General features: G+C 40.9%; 1 protein-coding gene across 1 annotated transcript; it reads right to left on the bottom strand.

Annotated features, from left to right (window-relative positions):
- Window positions 1–625: 625 nt before the first annotated feature.
- Window positions 626–20,839, bottom strand: FTCDNL1 (formiminotransferase cyclodeaminase N-terminal like). The gene is given in 5 exon segments (XM_032793615.2): window positions 626–1,065; window positions 9,662–9,853; window positions 11,600–11,752; window positions 13,711–13,818; window positions 20,718–20,839. Coding segments are annotated over 5 exon segments (1,008 nt in total). The 5' UTR covers window positions 20,833–20,839.
- Window positions 20,840–22,541: the final 1,702 nt, after the last annotated feature.

The raw sequence follows: 22,541 nt of genomic DNA, 5'->3' as shown, positions 1-22,541 counted from the left end.
TAATTTCCTCGTGTAGACATACCTATAGTCCCTCCGCTGGAATTGGCAGAAAGCATTCAAATTTCAAACATTTTAAATAAGTGAAAAAACAACACATATTTAGTGAAAGATTTCCTCATTTTTTGACCAGCTCTAATAACTGCTATCTTCCCAGACAAAAAAAAGAAAGAACCCCTTCCACTGTCCCCTTACATTCAAGACCCCACTTCCCCAAACTCCAGACAAGCAATTTTTCCCCTTTCAGTGCGATGAAGCCTTGAACACTGACATGTGAGGTCCAACAGCTGGCACCCAGAGATGGTCAAACTATTGCTAGATGAGGGTCTGCAAACACCTGGATCTCAAGGAAGTGGGACAGCTGATCACTAGACAACCCATTAAAACCAACAGACCCCTAGAATCAGGCATGACAAACCATCGTTGGTTTTCTATGGTAGTATATAACATCATCCACTGATCAGATCACGGGGGCAATCAATCCACACTTGTAAGCATGAAATGGTTCCAACTTTGCAAATGTGCATTTATGTCTCCCCACATAAACAAAATAATGTGGGTTTCTTTAATTGGTAAGGACCATAATTTCAACATACCATGATTCATAACTGCTGAGGTAAAATGGACATCACATGAACATGCCTCCCCTCATCCTCCAGAATTCTCTAATGCCTTTCTTTAATGCATATGTGGAACAGTGCTTACATTCCTCTGGAGTAAATCCAACTAAGGCTGTTCCGGCAGTATTTATTCCATAGTCGCTGGCCAATTTTTTAATTTGAGCCTCTGTAGATTGAGGGGATACATAAGAAAAAGTCTTCCCAAGAACACAGTACGAAATGTACCCAGAGTCTTCATGTGCAGTCATTGTATTGTCTTGATCCTCAAAGCTCTCCAAATTACAGGCTATTTCAATTTTCTCATTGTGGGGAAAAGCCATAGTCTGTACACCCTTTAAACCACGTGTATTGCTGCCTCAGATAGCACGTGCTATCTCTTTTCCTATAGCCAGGTCTTGAGTGTCTATAGTCACATTGCAATTCATCACGTAGGGGCTGGCTCCCACGCCTATAACCAGCAGAAAAACAGATTAGTCAATTAGAACAATTCTCCTTATGAATTCCTGTGACTTTACCTCTGCATCTGTTTTCACATTTATAATGATCTGAGGCCAGATTCTGGCCTTGAATGTGCCCCAGTGGTTCCAACTGACTTCAGTGAGAGCTCTGCAGGCACATTTGAGGCCAGATCGTGCCCCCTAAGCAATGATTTTAAACTCATTTTATCTTTGTAATTCTATGCTCCTTGATTTTAATTCTGTGCTTAAGCTTTTCCTTTTATTCTCCAGTCCAATAACATTTCTTTTGTTCTGCTCCCTTACCCCAGTGCCTGCAAAAGTAGAAATCCCTTTGCAAGTACAGAGAAACAGGCTTATTAAAACTAAACTAGGCACATTTATGCTTCCCATCACTCCCACATTCTGAAAGAATATTTCAGCTCCTAATGATGGGTCCCTGGGTCTAACTCTTGAGAATTCTGCATGAATGAATTAGATTAGAATTGATTTTATCAATGTTAAATTTCCCTCTTTTCAAAATGCAATGGATCAAACATTTATCCCAAATTCTTGCAGAAAGCAAATTAGTTCAGAAAAGAAATTGAACATATATTTCCTTTTTTTGCCTGGTTAGAAATAGGTTGATGTTTTTTAGCTGCTGCTCTTACAGAGAAAATGTCAACTGTGGATCAACTCTTGATGAACTCTCTCAACTTTGAAAAGGTAATATACACCTTCCCCTAGTCAGCGATCACTACAAGCTATTTTGGCATCCACATTGTTTCAGGGTCCCAGTATTATTCCTCACAGTTGTTCAGGATGCCATGCTTAACTACTGACTGGAGAAACAGGCAACTTATTTTAAGGCTACTGCACAATCAAACATCTGCTAAGGGATATGATACTGTGTAGGACCTGAGGACCCCTTATGACCATGCCTCCCATTTAAGCCCCTTGTGCTTCAACCAATCTTGCTAAAATTGTGTGTAAAACAAAACGAAAAAGTAAGACTTCACGACAAACAGGATCATTCATATGCATTTTGCTGGTCAACTATATTACAAAATAATGAAGCACTAATTCAACAAATTCAAAATAGCATACTAATTTAAAGCAAAAATTGTAAATACCCTAAAAATGGCTTTTAAAATGATGAGTAAGTTTGCATTCATCCACTGACACTGCTGTTTCACTCCCTTCTTTTCAACTTTTGCAGTGGGTTAGAATTTTATTTTGTTCCACTTTACATTTACTGCAATTTTCAAATATCATGCAACAAACATCCTTGGCATTTACTTTACATGTCCTAATGACCAGGCACTATATGCCTGAATAGCACTTGTGTAAATCCTGACTATGTTTAGTTGATATTTATAATGCATGTTCTGGTGCTTGGATTACCTGGTATTTTCCCCCAACCATTCCCTGAGCAACCATGGCTTTTAGCACACAGTAGGCCTAATTCTGCTCTCAGGGTATGTCTACACCACAGCAACACCGCTACGGCATTGCAGCTCTGCCACTATAGAGTGGATGCTTCCTATATTGACAGAAGGGGGTTTCCCATCAATGTAGGTAACCCACCTCTCTTAAAGGTGGTAGCTAGGTCACCAAAAGGATTCTTCTCTTGACCTAGCTTTGTCCAGAGTGGAGATTACATCGACCTAACTACATCATACAGGATGCAAAAATTTTCACCACCCTAAGTGACGTAGCTAGATCGATACAATTTTTAGGTGTAGATCAGCCTAAGTTGCACTAAAGTGTATCTGGCCTAACTTCTCTAAAGGTATTGGAATTCACTTTGATCTCATTTGGGATATTTCTTGTTTACCTCAATCTCTAGGAATGAATTTTTGTTTGCAAGAAGCAAATGTCTCAAATATTTATATTAATATTTATTTATGCAAAGGTTCGGTACACTTTATCTGTGTATCTCTCATCCAAAAATGAAATAAAAACATTGCCATGTGACTAAGGTGAGCTGTCACAGCGTGAAGAAACACATTAATGCTTGCTTTCAACAATTCATGAGCAATCCAAGGACTGCATTCTCCCCCCGGCCCCAACACACACACAAATAATAATAAAGTTTGAATGATTTATTTGTATTACAGTGATGCTTAGAGATCCCAATGAGATGGGGGCCTCATCGTGATAGGAGCTGTACACACATACAGGATAGTCCCTGTCCCAAAGTGCTGTCAATCTAAACAGACTAATGGTGGGAGAAGAAAGGCACACAGAGAAATGAATTGTCCTGCCAAAGGTTACACTGCAGGTCAGTGATCAAGGCTATCAGAAGCCAGCTCTCCCAATGCCCAATCCAGAGCCCTATCCTAGATTCAAATGCAGCCCAAAACAATCAACTTGGTTATGACCAATCTGCAAACAACAACAAACAAGGCCAAATTCAGATAAATTATTCATTGCAAATATCTCTCCCTGCTCTACTTATGTATCAGGGAAATGTACAAAGCCTAATGTCTCTCTCTGACAATTTTGCTGGTTTTTAAAAATTCTGAATCATGTACTGTGCAACTGGTGATCCAGTGGTACCACAAAGAACTCTACAGTTAACTGATAGTGATGTAAACTCTTTATGCCAGACTATTTAAGAACAGAGAAAACAAATGCACTTAATTAAGATCTGATGTGTATTTTTTCCCCCATACACAAATGCAATATTTGTGTTTGGGCACTGGCAGAAATGACTGTGATCTATGGTATTAATGTCTGGTTTAAAGATGCTCGTGGCAGGATCATGTCTGGAGCAACAAAAATTAAAATGTATTCAGACAAAACAATGGTGAAAAGTCCACTAGAAAAATAAAAAGCAGTGATCATAGAAGAAAAACATGTATTCTTCTCTCAGAAAATTATTCACATATCATAACTTTTCTTAAACAGGATACAAACACTGTCATTCTCAGTAAAGTCAAAGGCATTGAGAGTACTCTTTCCTCCCAGAACTATACAAAGAGCTTTATTTTATCTGGAGGAGAGTAGATAACTCAGTAATGGTTCTGCTTATTTTCCAAGGATGTTTTCAAATTAAATAAATTGGTAGTAAGTGGGCAGGGACACCCAACTGGTTTCATGCACAAGCCTTAAGCATTAGGGAACTTTGGTTCAAGAAATCTAGATTAGACCAGCAAAGAGTCCTGTGGCACCTTATAGACTAACAGACGTATTGGAGCATGAGCTTTCGTGGGTGAATACCCACTTCGCGTAACGGACTGAATCCCCAGTGGACCTCCATACAACTGGGATGCTTTGGAGGAGCCCACAGTGAAATAGTAACGTGCTCCAGAATGAAGTATTTGACAGCTTTGTAAAGGACATTTTGAAGGATTTGCTCACATTATATATGGCCATAGCCAGATCTACCAAAATTTTACTCGTCTGCAGTGCACACACACGCAGGCAATAACTGCGCCAGTGGTTTTTGAAGGGCGTCCACTAGACAAAAGATAGCTGAACTAGAACATTCAAGAGTGTCAGTGACCGGATTCCAATATGAGTTATTTCTTGCTAGAATCACAAGTGAATAATCTGTAGACTGGGCAAAGAGGAGATGGAGGAAGGGTCCATGGCACGTTTGCAAAGACATGCAGACCACACTCTCAGATCCCTGTGCTGGCTGCTATCATGGATGGCTCTGTGGAGCAGCAGCTCAGCAGGGTTTTGGGGGAGCCAGGATTTGGGTGGATGGAAAATATCCACCCTGTCATCTTCCTGCTGCGTGTGGGTTTTTGGCAGTCATTTAGGCGTAGCATCCTGCCAGAATTGGGACGTTAGTATGGAGATTAATCTTACTGCTTCACTGTCAGCCTGAACAAAAATAAAACCCCATAAAACAGCACTGAGCTCTTTCCTCTCTTCCTCTGGCTAAAAAGCAAACTAGTCGGTTTGTTCCGTGATCAACTCTGCAGTGCTTCTAAAGAACAAAAATGAGCTGGAAACACACTAGGTACTGGCATGCAAATGAGCGGAACCAAAGACAGATTTGAAGCATAGCAGAGCAAAACTTTGGTGTGATGCCCCAAAGCAGATTAAATAGACGGAGTTCTGGTTTTCAAGCACAGCTTCAGGTGAACCCGGTCAGCTGTATGCTCCTGCACCTCCCTCACTTGATGTTCCTTGACTTGGACCCAACTGTTTGCCTCTACCATAGGATAATGTATATTGCATAGATGTATGATTACAAAAGCCCTCTAACGTGTTGCACATTGATTAGTCCGTGTAAAACAGGGGTGAGCAAACTACAGCCTGTGGGCCAGATCCGGCCCCTTGGGGCTTTGGATCTGGCCCATGGGATTGCCATCCCTGTGGCACTGCAGGCCCCGTGCTGCTCCCGGAAGTAGCCAGCACCATGTCTCTACGGCTCATGGGGTGGGGGGGAGGGCAGAAGGCTCCGCATGCTGCCCTTGCCTGTGGGTACCTCCCCCAAAGCTCCCAGGAACGAGGAACCTCGCACTCCCTCCTGCACCCTAACCCCCTGCCCCAGCCATACATTTATTGCCCTGCATGCAATTTCCCCATCCAGATGCAGCCCTTGGGCCAAAAAGTTTGCCCACCCCGGTGTAGAAGCTGTTGGTGTGTGCTAAATGTTCCCTACTATGCTTTAACATTGTTAGTTCTGTTTCATACAGCATTTCAAACTATGCTAAAGTGTAGTAAGGAACATTTAGCAGGAACCAGCAGCGTCTAATTGGACTAATTAATGTACACTATGTCCATGCTTTAGAACCCGCATCCCGATGCACTGCATTAGCCCAGCATGCAGGCAGAGCTCAAATGAAACAGAGATTTTGGAATTTGTTCAGCTGCCAAATTCAAAAGTAAAACTTGTGAGGCAAAAGTAAAGCCAAACCTGCTAATTCTGCAGCTCTGGAAACAACCCTGGTGCCCCTTCTGTTCTGACTAGAGCTGGGGAGAAATTGTCGGCCGGGGAGGCGGGGGGGGAGGCAGACTTTGCGAATTTGAGGTGGTTTCACTGAATTGTTTGTGACTTTTAAAATAAAACCTTTTGAAATTTCCTTCAAATTTGTATTTTAAAAAAATATAAAAATTCTCAAAAAAATGTTTGGTTTGACCCAACATGAACTTTCCCCAAAACTTTTAAATTTGACAATTTAAAAAAAAATGTTTTAGTTTCACTGGAAACTAGATTTTTAATTTTATTTTTCAGGATTGCCAGCAAACCAAAAAATGTATTCTTCACCCTGCTCCAGTCCTGACCTACATGTGTGTGCTCAGAGCTCTCCTACCATACATTCTATAAGCAAGAATTATGAAAGGCTTTCCTCAGGAAGAGTTTCTAGGTCATCACACAAGTGTGAACTTGATAAATTTGTATCATGCTGATGAGCTCTGAAAGGATAAGCACACATGTCCACAGCTCACACCTGCCCTGGGTAATCACAGAAGCTATATATTGTGGCAATTCTAGGATAGGTGGCTTTCTCACGTGCACAGCAATGGTGCCCTTCCATCTCAGTTCATTGCAGTCCTGGGTTCTGAGCTTGTGAAACAGGACAGAAAGTCTGACCATGCTTACACATTTCTATATTGTTTTCACTGATTTCAGCAGGAGAAGGCTCAAGCTCTATGCACTCTCCCTTACAAGAGTTTGGGAGTGCTCTCCCAACTTGTCACTTGAATTCTTTTTCGAGATTCAACTAAAAGCAGCAACAATTAAAGGCTTCTTTTGCAACAATTCTCCACAACTGGGAATTTACTGTCAGAGTTCAGTATGAATAGAGAGACAAGTCTATCCATTTAATCAACACGGATTGTGTGTAACTCATAGGGGTGAGGCCACTGCCTGGAAGTTGGTCAGATGCAGCACCTCCTTGATGCCCAATATAATCAGTGTTTAGATTACCTGTCATGGAGGAGGAGCAACTCTGTGATCTGTTTTAAAAAGCACACATACCATTTACTGTCAACATACCAGGCTTCAGTGTTTAAATGACAGTGTTTAAATGTTAAAAGGGTTTGGTTGTTATTTTTTAATATGGTGCTTATTTGTAGACCTGAAAGTCATTATTAATAGATCTTCAGCTGAGCTTTGGCAAGTCACTTCACTGACCTGTACATCAGTTTCCCCATCTATAAAATGTGAATTATGATGCGGACCTCCTCTGTAAAGCACTTTGAGAGCTATTCATTAAAAGCTCTATATAAGAGCTAGAGATTATTATTATAATAAATAATAATAATAATAAAACATTCACAAAAGGAGGGGCATTGCCAGTTATTTCTAAATCTTCTCCTACCATCTACTTTTATTTGTAAAAACCATTTTGGAAACTTGAAACTGAAACCTGCATCTTTACTAATTTTTATCCTACATTGTGGGGATGTGGACTAATGTGTTATTGTACTTTTCACTGTAGGAACTGGACAGATGGCACTGATTTTATATGTTAATCATTTAAATTGTGGAGAAAAAAATATAGTGGGGTTTAATGGGGGAATAAATATAACACACAAGTGACATTCACAGCAGTGATTCAAGTTCAGAAAAGAGCAGTGTCAACACTCCCCATCCAGCTCCCCACTGTTACTACTACTTGGTCCCCAATCCTACAAACACTTATGCATATATTGAACTTTACACACGTGAACAGTCTCAATGAGACTACTCACCTTCATGCTTCAGGGTTTCAGCCAGACACCTACAGGGATCAGGAAGGGATTACTTCCCGCCTATGAAGTCGGGATATGTTTGGGGTTTTTTAAACTCCTTCCTCTGAAGGCCACACAGCTGGAAATGGGATATTGGACAGAGTGAGCCTGGGCTCTGAGGTGTTGTCACCAAGCATTCTCTCTCTGAGGTGCTTGGTGGGCTGGTTCTTGCTCACATGTTTAGGGTCTAACTGATCACCCTGTGTGGGGTTGGAAAGGAATTTCCCCCCAGGTCAGACTGGCAGTCATCTTGGGGTTTTTTTACCTTCCTCTGAAGCCATTGGGTGCGGGTCACTTGCCAAAATTAGTTGGGTCTCTCTCACGTAATCATTTCCCTGCCATTGCAGGGGCCTTGGACACCGGTGCACTTTGCTCCCTCCTATTCTCTGCCTGTAGCACCCGTGGGCAACAAAACTTTGGTCTCATTTGAGTTGTTAGGTTTAGTTGTGTAGATGCTGGGTGATGTTTGCAGACTGTAATATACAGGAGGTCAGACTAGATGAGCTGGTGTCCCTTCTGGCCTTAAACTCCATGACTTTATAAAAAGAAGCAAGAGCACAAGTGCTTACAAGATCAGAATCTTAGGGCCTGACTCAGCAAGGTACATAAGCATGTGCAGAACTTTTAAGTGTGTGAGCAGCCCTATTTGACTTCAGTGTGACTACTCATCTGCTTAAACTTAGGAACATGCTTAAGTACCTTGCTGAATCATGGCATCCATGGGAAATCCAGCAATTGCCCAGAATATACCAAGCACTGGTGCTTTACAAATAAGTAAATAATCATAATAATACAAATATAAGTATTTTGTAGGCACAGACCTAATGTGGGATTTTCAATGGGACTTGAGCATCTAACTCTTTAGGTTCCTTTCTAAACCCCAATCGCATCACCAACATCCTGTACACAGACACAACATTCAGTTTCCTAGGTGCCCTTTTTATGGAAGATTTCACATCCCAGAAGGAAGAATATTCTTGTTCTTATCCTCCTCACTTTTTAGCTGAAGACACAAAACCCAGTAAATTAAATCTGGTAAACACAAGAGCTTGTATACAGATACATTTTAGTATGAAAAATACAGACTTTATATTTGATTTTTAAATCATTTCTGCCTTGTAATACTGACTGTTTGTCTTGGATCTAGGTAACAATATAGTTGACTACCTCGATCTGTCTCCTTAAAGGCAGAATGATCAATGGGCAAACTTCCATAAAAACTTAAAAAATAATTGAAGATTTAGCCAAAGTTATCTGCATATTTCTAAATGACCATCAGGAAAAGTAGCAGGGAAGAAGAATTCAAATGCTTAGGGAAGTCTCTCTCTCAGATTTCTTCTCGGAGCTGCTGGCTGAGAAAGCAGTGAAAAGTACCAGTCTTCATTATCTCTCAGTTCCAAGTGGATTTACTAGTAAAGATGGAAAGTGACACCTGTCTCACAAACATACAAGAGATGGAGAGTTCTGCTCCATTTTGAGAGTGCCACAAAACTGTTCAACAGCTTTAAAATAAGCTTCTTCTCATGCTTACAACAATCTCTTTCTGTCACACTCTCCTCACAATCAGAGTTTTTTAAAACCAATTCCCTCAATGGGGTTCTCATAGCATCATGAAGATTTATTGCCCTACATGTTTAAATCAGCTACTAATATTTTCTCAATACATTCTATTACAGGGCAAATCCTGAGGTCCTTACTCTGGTACAGAGGTCAATGGAAGTTTCTCCTGAATATGGACTGAGTAAAGGACTTCAGGATTTGGCCCTTTTACAGGGCCTGATCCAAAGCCCGTTGAAGTAAGTGAGAGTCATTCCATTGACTGCAATGGGCTTCAGACCTGGCCCACAGTGAGCATTTTTAACCATATCAGATTCTATATTTTAGCCAGGTATTAAGCAATGCAGTTCCTACCTGTTAGACCGTATCTTTGGGAAGGCACAGCTCCTATATCAGGTTTAACTTCCATTCACTTGAAATCTCTCCCTTTAAACCAACCCAGCTGTTTTCTTCTCTGAACCAGACTTCATTTCTCAGGTTGATCAGCTTTCCCAAAAAGAAACATACTGCATCCTGGGACATGAAGGGTCAAAATCTCAGCTATGCGTGTAGAAATTTTTTTAAAAAGCACAACACCAATGATTAACTTTACAGCAAAACAGATTTGATTTGATTTAATTGAATGAGACCAATGCAGTAAAAACAGATAACATGACAATGGAAGGATCAGAATCCACACCCTATCCATACTGAATGACACTATGATGACCCATCATTCCAGTGCGACTCTGATTCAGTACTATATTTCCATATTCTACAAGGCCATATGCAGCAATGGTAGCATAAAGATTAGAATCTATAACCTCACAGCGACTTCCTACACCAGGATTAAAGCTCCCCAATTCACAGTGCCCTGAAGGAGCCATGCACGCTGTGTTTAATTTTGGTTCAAGTGGTCCTAAGGCATCTACTCAGGATTATTTGCTTTCACTTCAAACTATTGCTTTTATGGTGGTTCTGTTTTAACTTTGGATATTTAGATTATGCATTCAGTGACTGTGTCAAGGATAGCCTAAACCAAAATTAAAGCTTGTTTGTACAGTAGTTTAAATAATGCTTATACTGTTATCACAAAAGCTTTCCTATAGATGTAGAATAGACAACACAGTGGTTACAACTGGATTTTTCACTGGGATTTTAGAGTAATAAAAAAATGCATAAAGTTCGCAGTTTGGAATCCATTTACATTGACTGTGTATGCTCAACTTGCACTAATGCGTATCTTGTGTCTGCAAAGTCACTTAACATTCCCCTGAGCTTTGTTTCTTTCAGGTCAGTTAGGGCACGTCTACACTGACCTCTGGAGCGATCAATCCAGCGCGTGTCAATTTATTGTGTCTAGTGAAGATGTGATAAATTGACCGCCGAGCGCTCGCCCATTGACTCCAGTACTCCACCAGAGCAAAAAGTGCAGGCGGAATCAACGGGGGAGTGTCAGCAGTCAACCTACTGCAGTGAAGACACCGCGGTAAGTAGATCTAAGTAAGTCGACTTCAGATACATGATTATTCACGTAGCTGAAGTTGCATAAGTTAGATCAATTTCCACCCCACCCCACCCCCCAGTGTAGACCAGGCCTTATTTAAGGCAGCTAGTGTGAAGGGATTTTAAACTTCCAACACTGAAACCTTGTACATGCTTCACTTTTACTAGAGGTCAGAAACCCATCTCTATCTGAAGTGTCCACTCTAGCCGTGACACACAAAGGAAGAGTTCCCGTGTCAATAGAAGCACTTTGATTCCCAGGCCTTCAGGGACTGAGACTGCTGCAGAAGAAGGAGCACTGTTAAGTTATCTGCATAACATCACATGACAAATCGCGTGATGAATGCAAATAACATTGTTCAGTGTATTTCAGAAAGGAGCTCAGATATTGTGATGAGGGAAGGTACAAGAACCTGAATGGAATAGAATATTTTCACCCTAAAGAGTCCCAAAATGTTTCGCAAGCGAGCTACTCTGTCTAATGTAAAGTATGTCATGGGAAGCATTGCTGACCACAAGGTCATGGCTTTGACACCCAGCATGGAGTTGCATGGCTGTGAGAGCCAAATTTATCTAACCCCATTTTGATTCAGGTTCCAATTCAGGAAAGCACTTAAGCACATGCTTAATGCACATGTTAGAATGTAAAGTGGTATAAACTGGTCATGTTAAAGCCTAGGGGAAGTTGAAACACGTACCTTTAAGCCCTATTCTAGACAAGGCCAGAGACAGAATTTAAGGAACAATATCAACCTTGCTCTTCGTCAACCCCATCAGCAGAATTGGGACTCTAAAACTTCCACTTACTTTGAGCCACTTTTCTACATTCCTCCACGCCTACATCCAAAAGAGGATAGATAGGAACTAAGTCCACTGCTCCAAGGCAAGGATGAATTCCTTCCTGGATAGCCATATCAATTGACTGGAAAGCCTCAGTGCAGGCAGCAATGCCATAGCTGTCTAACAAATGCAAAATAGACAATTAGGGATCAGTCAAACCTGAATAAAACACTAAAGATTAATCAGAAGGACACTTCTGTTCTGAATCACATGAAGGGATTCTATTTGAAAACACAACTAATTTAAAATCAAATAAAAGAGACAGGAAAGTTAAAATTACACTCAGCTTCTTGCTCCAGGACTAAAGCGGTGCACATAATCTCTTTCTATTTCACTTTACACATTAATAGCACCATTTCCCCCCGCTGATCTTAGAAGAGATGTGTTGACGAAATGTCAAGGTCCTGTAACTCTTAGAAATGTGCTTACCTCAATAAAGCTGTGCATTAAACACAGAAATGGACTAAAAAACATTTGGAATGAAATAAAAATCTCATCACAAGGCAATTAATTTTGTATCCTGCTGTTTTTGGTTTCAGACTAAACTCAGTAACAGTTTATTTTACTGAAGTACTGAATGCTAAAATGTGTAATATTTGCTGCTGTTTACATTCTCATTCTGTTTTCTACTCAAAATACTGTTTTCACTTACACGTCAAATATCTGGATAGCACCTTTTTAAGGGGGAAAAAGGAGTCTTATTTTATTTCTCCATCATCCATCATAGTTAAAAACAAAATTAAAAATCATGTTAAGGGGACTGTGCGACAACAAAGTACTTACTTATCACATCATCTATTAAAAAACATAGCACTTAATAGAGGAAATTAATACATAAGAGGAAAAATCTAATATTGGTCAGAATGTGTATATTATGTGGGCAAAGAAAGAAATGTATTCTCCTCAAAATAATCTTATCTATATAAAATAAAAACCCCGGAGCATTTTCTTGTTAAGGAAACTGTTAAATGGGAACTATCAATTGATGTATTTTTACAACAAATTTTTGGAAAAAGAATTTACAATTGCTCTTTTATTTTAGAATAATATTGTACATGTACTTTCATTAAAAAGTGTATAATATAATTTATAGTAAACTTATTTAGGTGAACTAGCATTAGAAATTGATCAACATGGGACATTAATGAGAACATATATTAATCTATGTTTCTTTTTCAGAAGGGCACTGTGCTGTGTTTATATTCTGAGATTACTAATGGAAGAACGGTATTCATCTGGGGTCAGAGTTAAGCTTGTTGTGATGTATGAGTAAGTAAAATGAAAGTAAAAAGCACAAAAACACATCCTTTTTTGAAACAAAAGGAAATTCTGCCTGGTGATGGTATAAAGATTAGTGTCAAATATCACTGTGAACTTTACCAAATTGCTAAATAAATAAGTCCGATCATGCTAACAGGGAAACTACAGAGAATTCTGTTTTAAAAGAAATGGCATTGTATAGTTTTAAGAAAGAATCAGTCTCAAGTAACTTTAGAAATATATACTACTTTTAGTTATTCGGTTATCCAAACAAGATCCATGTTAACTTCACATCAAAAGCTCTGAATAACTTCCTTTGAAGTGTATAAACAAAATGGATATCCATTTTGGAACTGAGCTTGCAGGTAACTCTTACCAAATGTAATCTGAGTGTAACCGTTCTTTTCATGAAGTGATCCACTGGTTTTCCCACTGGAACAACAGAAACCTTATTTATTTAGCAGGACATTGTTAGAGGCATGGAGGAGAACTGAAGGAGAGCTACTATCCATTTGTGTGCGTGAAAATCTCCTCAACAATTTGCTAAAGTTCACACAGTTATTTTCCAAGAAGCTTTATACCATCACTAGGCAGTTTTCCCATTTTAAAAATGATGTGTTTGAGCCTTGCTACTTACAGACTGTTCAAATTGAACAATTCCAACTCCCAATTTATCAAGGAAGCCTCCAGGTAGTTACAAAGGGCAGGAAACCAGACATGAGCCCTGCCTTTCCCCAGTCAGTCAAAGCAGAAGTTATCTGAAAGTTAACAGAAAGCAAAAGGATTTTTGAAGTGTAAAAATATTTAAACAACATAACAGATCCTCTTTCCTAACATATCAATGGGAACTGCTATGGTTATGACTGATCTGTTGTAATCATAATCAGAAAATATATTAAATACTGTGGCTTGAGAATGTTTCTGTTCTGTGGGAGGAAAAACAAGAAATTTCAGACTTTTCATACACATCAAATGGCAGATGTTTAAGGGCTTGGCTACACTCAAAACTCCAAAGCACTGCCACGAGCGCGCTCCTGCGGCAGCGCTTTGAAGTGCGAGTGTGGTCGCAGCACCAGCGCTGGGAGAGAGCTCTCCCAGCGCTGCAGGTACTCCACCTCCCCATGGGGATTAGCTTGCAGCGCTGGGAGCCGCACTCCCAGCGCCGGGGCACTGTTTACACTGGCGCTTTGCAGTGCTGTAACTTGCTGCGCTCAGGGATGTATTTTTTTCACATCCCTGAGCGAGAAAGTTGCAGCGCTGTAAAGCGCCAGTGTAGCCAAGGCCTAAAACCCCGATTCACCAATCACTTAAGCATGTGCCAAACTTTATGAGGCTTAGGCACATGGTTAAAGTTAAGTTTTTAGGGCCCATCTCCTCAAAGGTATTTAGACATCCCCTTGTCTTTGTATCTAGGCCTAAGTGCTTTGCTAAACAGGGACAGACTTAAACATGTCCTTACATACGTACTTTGATGAATAGGGGCCTAAATTATTGTGTCTCTTTATTTAGAGTACTCTTGATATGTGTATTGAAACCTTCAGGAGTTCCAATTTGCTACCAAAGAGGTTGTTTCTCATGCACATAGTCCATTGACTTCAACAGGACTGCTTGTATGAATAAGGGTGCAGGAGTGAACTTCCCAGGCCCTATTCTGCAAGCCCCTCAATGCCTCCTCCTGAAGGCTTCCCCACTGACATCAAGTGCTGGGGGGACACCTATGGCAATTGTGGGATCAGCGTCGCACAGAAAGCATTCTGCACAATCAGGACCATACTCTATAGCTCTACTCCATTTGAATCCAATTCTACTTTAACCCCCCACCTTACAAACGGCACTAACACAGAGCCCTGAGCCTGCACAGCCTGAGTCCCACTGAGGCCACTAACACTCTGTGCTAGATAACTATTTGCAGGATTAGGACCTTATTTTGTGTAGCATCTAATACCAATTATGTCCCAACACACTTTGGAGAACGAAAGGCTACAGGAGAGAGAACCCTGATATAAATTACTGAAAACCATGGTGCAAAGACATGGTAGGAGGCCAAATTCTGACCCCATCTTTGTGGTTGCAGTTCTCATCAAAGCTAATGGGAGCTGCATGTGTGCATGTGAAGGCCGAATTTGGCCTTCTGGTGAATAAATTATAACATTCAGACAAAAGGCCAGAATCAGAGGAATAGACAAACAGATGCAAATATTTTAGGAGTCATATCCACATTACCACTGCCAGACAAACCATAGAATATCGAAGTGGTTATGGGCTAAGCATCAGCCTAGAATTTTAGCCCAAAGTGCCTGATCCAAAGCCCAATTAAATCAATGGGAGTCCTTTAGAACAGCTTTAATTGAATTTCCTGAGTTATGTTGATTTACATCAGTCACCCTGAAGCTATTTAACACACAAGTTTTTCTTGTTTAATTGAAAAAAAAACAAAAAACACAAAAATCTCTTTTCTTAACAATTAAACACTAAATTCCTTATCACCTCACACCTATTTTTTCTGTGGTGAAAAAAAACCAGAAATGAGATCCTGCTATTTTAGTAGTTTTTCAACATAGCTCCCAATGGGAAAAAAACATGAATTTATTTTTCAATCTGAAAAGCTTTTAGTCTCATTTTCATCCTATTCAACTGAGTAAATTGCTGAAAGAATAAAACATTCTTTCCTGAATGTCCATATAGAAAAAAAAAGATGGCTGGCAAACAGAGCTGTCAGCAGAAGTAAATTCTTTGATATTTGTAATGGAGTATAATAGCTATAATTCCATTTGAACTGTTGCCACTAATAAGCTAATAAAACTATGACTCAAGACCTAGCCATCCATCAGTGTTTGGCTGCCGCATATTTCTTTGCACACGCATTTAATCACAGAGCCAAGTAACTTTAAGTGTTGCTGTTTCTGAAAATGATGAGCCAGAACTGGCATTTTCTCTCTGTTAACAACAAAAAAACTATAGCTGCATATCAACTCCTAAGGAGTTTTCTTCAGCATTTAACAGGTGTTTTCACGATACTCCAATCTTCTTCCAGAATGCAAGCCAGTATTTAAATGCACAGAGATCAGAAAACAGTTTGAAAGAGAATACAAAAAGAAATGGTTAAAAATCAATGCAATTGAGTGGCATGCTTAATATGCATATATGTAGACAGTAAATTCTTTGGGACAGGGAGCATATCTTTTTAAAAGTCTTTGAAAAGTGCCATGCTGTGTTCTGGCTGCTATATAAACATGTAATCATTAAGAATTAACATATAGGTTACTTGGCTGTGGGGCTAATGCTGTCTGTAACCAGACATCAAATCACCAGTTAGGTAACAATCAAACTGCTTTATTATAAATGGTTTGATTAAAACAAATATATATAACAACATATGCATTTTCTCAGACCAAGGAATTTAAACAGCATTTCTCATATTCTGGATTGTTTGTTCACGTTCCCAACAAAAGCATCTGATTAGCAAAGATGCTATGAGGCAATGAAACATAGCTGACTCCAGCTGACTCTTTCACTGTACTAAAGTTTACCCTCTCAATGGCACACATTCCTCCCTCGAACTATGGGTACATTTCTTCTCAAAGGTGAAATTCACCTCTCTGCAGACAGCCAGCACAACATATATGCACACCACAAACTCTAATTCGAGGCACCTTAGAGACTAACAAATTTATTTGAGCATAAGCTTTCGTGGGCTACAGCCCACTTCATCAGATGCATGCAGTGGAAAATACAGTAGGAAGATATATATATATATATATATATACACACACACACACATACACAGAGAACATGAAACAATGGGTGTTACCATACACACTCTAACGAAAGTGATCAGTTAAGGTGAGCTATTACCAGCAGGAGAGAAAAAGACTTTTTGTAGTGGTAATCAAAATGGTCCATTTGCAGCAGTTGACAAGAAGGTGCGAGAAACAGTATGGGCTGTAGCCCACGAAAGCTTATGGTCAAATAAATTTGTTAGTCTCTAAGGTGCCACAAGTACTTCTGTTCTTTTTGCGGATACAGACTAATATGGCTGCTACTTTGAAACCTGTCTAATTTGAGGGTTTACATGGGATTTAAGTGGTGCATAGGCTTTAGGCTGACTCTCTGCAAAAGGACATATTTATCTAATATGCATATCTATATTCAATACAATCAACCAGGTAGGGTGACCAGATGTCCTGTTTTTATAGTGACAGTCCCGTTTCGGGGGATTTTTTTCTTATATAGGTGCCTATTACCCCCCACCCCCTGCCCTGTTTTTTCACAGTTGCTATCTGGTCACCCTACAATCAGGTATTTCCGACCAAAATCAAGGTGTCAAACTCCCCCTAAGGTACACAGGCAGACTTCTGCAAGGTCCAGACGTCCGTGGGCTCTTCTCTTCCCCTCCCCAGGGAGTGTTACACAGTACTACACCCTGCTTTCTCTCTATCAGCCAAGCCAGTGCTGCTATACTGCAGCCACTAGGGAAAAGAGGGAGCTTGCAGTAACTGGCTGAGAGTGGAGAGTCTCTGCCAGGCTCATCAGAACAGTTAGAGGATGAGGAGAGAGACCTGAAGGAAAGAAGAAGGGAGGAGCAAAAGATAAAATAAACTGCAAAAAAAAATGTAAGATACTTTTTTCCCACCTTTCTGTCTTGTTCTGTAAGTAAGGGACAATAGAGGGCAGTGAATGCATGGGAAAGAGAGAACAGACAGAGACAAAGGTGAGACTGTGCTTCCCTTCTCCCCAAGAGGTTTTCCCAAGCACCAGTCTTAGGGAGGAAGAATGGTGTTGAGGTAAAGCCCAGGAGATCTATTTGTGACGCTGCCACTAACTCAATGCATGACTGGGAGTAAATCACTTAATCTGTCCCTGAGTCTTAGTCTCCCCTGCCCCCTAAAATAAGGATATTACCATCAGGGCCGTCCTTAAGATTTATGGTGCCCTAGGTGAGAGTATTAAACTGCTGCCCCCGTGCCTGTTTTGCTCTTAGCAACACAAATATAAGCTTACAGTATTGGAAAACTTGCCACATGCATGTTATTAAAACCAGTTTAACTTAATGAAGCACACTGTAATGCTGATGAACTAGCACTAAAGAAGTAGCACTATAGAAAAAATTCTGATTTGACAGAATGATGCAAATAATATCATTTTTTTTTAATTTGTCAACATTTTATTGGAAATTTATATGAAGAGTACTGAACATAGGATTAGTTTAATTAAAAGCATTCTTTCTGGCTTTTTTGGCTGCAAAATCAGTAATAATGTCATCGTATGAAAAGACAAAGTGATGTCTTGTTCAATTGCAAGATAGCAAGACCAGTCAAGTGTTCCTGACTGTTAGAGCGAGATAGTTTTAATGCTTTAGTTTGGAACTCCGTTCTCCTGACGCTACTGTTACAGAATTGTCAGTAGAAATACAAGTGACAATGTACACATAGGATATATGTCAACAAGTTTGCTGGTATGAATAAACTGTACAATGTCCATCATCGATTTTGCTGTTGGCAACAACTCAATTTTTCGTCAAGTCCATTTAAATCACAAACGATTACCATGCTCAGGAGGCTCTCTAGGTCAGGGTCCAACGTGGTGCCCGCAGGTGCCCGACGCCCGAGGGCCTTTCAGTGCACCCCATTACTGGCCGGAGGATAGCATCTGCGAATGCCGCCGAAATGATGCCGAATTTCGGCGGATGCTTGTCTGACACATGGTCCTTCATCTGGCCCTGCCAGATAAAGAGGTTGGGACCACTGCTCTAGGCTCTTGCACTTGTCATTAGTTGCTCTTGTTTTCTCTATTTCGTTAATTTAGTCCTGCTCAACCTGCTGCCAGCTGATGTGAATGGAAGCCCAGCCGACCGTGGGTTGATTGGCTCAGCTGGGGTCTCAGCCGTTGCTGCTCGGCCACTGCCAGCTGGGTTCCTGGGGGTCCCAGGCCAGCAGCGGTGATGAGTGGCACCGGGGTCCAGGACCCGGTGCCAATAGGGCAGCAGCCGGAAACCCAGCGCAGTGGCTGGAGCCGCTCAGCTCGCAGCTGGTGCTATCAAAAATCAGCTCGTGTGCCATCTTGGATTGTGCCATAGTTGCCGACCCCTGCTCTATACACTATAAAGATGATATATTACATTGTGGAGGGCTCTATTTAGCAGTAACAGGGCTACAGGAAAGTCAATCACACTTTTTGTTCTCTGATGAAAACTGACCCACTCCCTTCCCATACCAACTTGTCACAAATAATATCAACAACTTAATTTTCTGTTTTTGCTATGATTGATTTTTTAAAAAATATTAAAATGAATTCAGGATTGTTAGCAAAGCATTTTTGGCAAACAAAGTTGTTAAATATACTTTAAAATGGCCAATACAGTACTGCTTTCATGCTTGGCTCACCCCTAGCCTGCTGGACAACAGCTGCAATAGAGGAGGGATAGGTGGAAAACTGCAGGACCCCAAAATCCACCTCTTGGGGTGCAGAGTGGCAACAGCAGCAGCAACCCTCAGGTCCGATCACACACCAATGGCACACTGCCAAGCCCAACGGGCCATGGTGAAGTTAGCAAGCATACTGATCTCAGGGACGGGGCCACCATGGCCATAGCAGCTCATCCTGCCTGTGCAGCTCCCCCGGATTGAGATGGATCACTTGCCAGCCTGGGGATGATGATGCGCTCCCCAGCTAGGTGATCAGATCCAGATGTCCTGATTTTATAGGGCCAGTCCTGATATTTGGGGCTTTGTCTTACATAGGCACCAATTACCCCTATCTAGGGTGACCAGACAGCAAGTGTGAAAAATCAGGATGGGGGTGGGGGGAATAGGAGCCTATATAAGAAAAAGACCCAAAAATTGGGACTGGCCCTATAAAAGTGGGACATCTGGTCACCCTACCCCAACCCCTGTCCTGATTTTTCACACATGCTATCTAGCTAACCCCAGCCCAACGCTGCATGACCACTCCAATCCTGGCAGCCTGCCGAGGAAGTGAGTTACTTTCACTTTCATTCCTCAGCAGGCAGCCAGCCAGCCTCCCCTCTCCCCCCTAGCACCTCACCAACCCAGCCCTGATGGAGGGGAGAGGGAAGAGAGGGGTGCTCTGTGGGGGGGAGGGAGAAACAGGGGGGTGCTCTGTGGGGCCGAAGAGAGAAGAATGGATGTTATGGGGGACAACAAAGGATACTGCCAGAGCCGCCGAGCCTGCCTAACCTCACGCCGGGGGAAAGAGTCACACTCACAGGTGAGTTCCTTCCCCCACCCGTTCCCAGAGACCCCAGCAGCCAATCCCCTCCCTCAGACTGTGCTGCATTCAGCTCTCTCTAGGACCCAGCAGCCCTGCTCTTACATGCTCCACTGTTTCCCGTCTGTCTGGGCTCCCAGCAGAGCGGTGCCCCCAGACCTAGTGTTACCCTGGGCAGCTGCCTATTCTGCCTATGGCTAAGGACGGCCCTGAATACTACCCACCTATCCCACAGGAAGTATGTGGTTCACTCAAGTGTGTAAGCACTTTGAGACCCTGCCTTGGGAGGGGCTATAAAAACACAGTGTATTACTAATCCATCATGAGGCCATCAGCAAAAACTATCTGTGTTAATGGATGTTGAGAAACACCAGTATAGATTTTTTGTTTGGTACCCCCTGCAGAAATATAACGTGCTGGAAAAATATTAGGAAAAAAGAGCCAAGCAGCAAAAAAGAAAAACGACCATAAATTGAGAACATCACCCAAAAAAGTTAAACTATTGTAATAATTTATCTCAAGGATAACAGAGCAAGCAATTTAATAAACATCATATTGAAATGCTCCTATTCCAACTTATTGTGTTTGCTGCTCTTACCATTATCATCATAAAGCGCAGCTTTAGCTATTTTCTCAACAATGTCTTTTTTTCTGGCTTCTGAAATGTTTAGTAAACAGGCAGTCAGATGAAAGCCCACTTTGGTGGAAGACATTTTCACTCTCTGAAACAGAAACATAAGAAAATATTTTCTTCTCTCATCCTCATGCTTTCACTCTTGCTCATGTTTTCATTTCTGGACTTCTTTTTTAACCCATATACTTAAAAAAAGACAATTATTTGGTAACTAAGCAACCAATCCTGCATAAATTTTCACCTCAGCATCTTCTTTTCACAAGGAAGAATGAAATCTTGAGGTTTATTTGAGAAGCCATTACATGTTGCAATAGCCACGCACACATCATCAGTTTAGCAGCAAACTCAGTACAATCACTCAAGCTACTAAAATCTGGAATATGCCATAAAACTGAAATTATTTGCCTTTCAGTCCAGGTAGAAATGAGGAGCGTGCCAAGTTGTCTCAACGAACTTTTACGAGCTTATTCACACTTCACTGGCATCAGATTTAAACATTTTGTTAAAGCTAATGTTAAAAAATTATATAGTACACAGGTAATGAAAGAAGTGTCTACACATCCGGGTATAGTGCTTAGATTATCCACAAACACAAAGTTTGTTTTTAAAGTCATAAGATACATACAGTCCATAATCAGCAATAACCCAAATTTAGGTGAATAAATTGAATTACACACTACTGAAATACTATCCAGGCTAGGTACAAAATGTTGGAGAAGGGACAGTGGGTTAAAGAAGTTAACCATTAACCATCCATGACTTCACCTTGAACCAATACATTTCAAACGTTTCCTTACCTACCACAGAAAGATTAGTATTTAAATATCGGTTAGAATGAACAGACGTCTACAGCTTTTATTCTACTGGGTAGATGCTCTTCTCTTTTAGTTGTGAAGTACCGTATGTAGTTAGACAGCTGCCACCTTCTGTAACAGAGGAGGCTGCATTTCAGTGTCAGGTGTAGTGATTTTATATATAGCTGGATAGATATAAATCTCTCTCTCTCTCTCTCTCTATATATATATATATCCAGTCCAAGTTCTGCTCTCAGATGTGGCCAACTTGTAAGCCATAGTGTAAATTTCATGGCATGCGTTGAGCTCTTCCAATGGAAGACTTTACACCTGCACAAGTGTCAGTCATTATTATTGTGGCCTTTCCTAAGCACTCTGGCCAACAATGTTTGCATCATGATGGACACACATTTGAAAACAAAATTTGTGTCCCATACTATGGCAATAATACTTTTAGTTAGTACTGGTGACTGTCACTGACAGATCTGCAGTGTTTTGTGAACTCTATTAGAAGTTAATGACTAACCTGGAGAAGCACCAGGTTAGGGCAGATAAGGATCAGATTTTCATGTTATAGAAAACAATCAAAAGTCTATTAATCTATACAAATTAAAGCCTTACTCCTGCAAACTAATCCAATCTGATCGACCCAGGCACCTTCATGAATTCAGTAGGGTTCAATGCAGGTGCCAGGGTCTGCCCGCATGGATCAGCTTCCAGGATCTGAGCGTGAGCTTTTATACAAATATGAGTACTAGCATACTAATAAAGTGCCCTAAACCTTTGTAACCAGATAAAACATCCGGCACTACTTTTATAAAGCAGACAACTTCTGCCGTTCACTTGTTTTCATTGTGTTTGTATATTTTAAGCTCTTTTATCTGGCATTTAGAGCAACCCCTAAGGGTATGTCTACACTGAGGGTGGAAGCAAGCCTCCCCGTCCAGGTAGGCAGACTAGAGATAGTGGGGCTGGAACAAGACAGCTAAAAATA

Source organism: Chelonoidis abingdonii, chromosome 10 (genome assembly GCF_003597395.2).
Source record: "Chelonoidis abingdonii isolate Lonesome George chromosome 10, CheloAbing_2.0, whole genome shotgun sequence".
Classification (NCBI taxonomy): Eukaryota; Metazoa; Chordata; order Testudines; family Testudinidae; genus Chelonoidis; species Chelonoidis abingdonii.
This window is presented reverse-complemented; position numbering and strand designations above follow the sequence as displayed.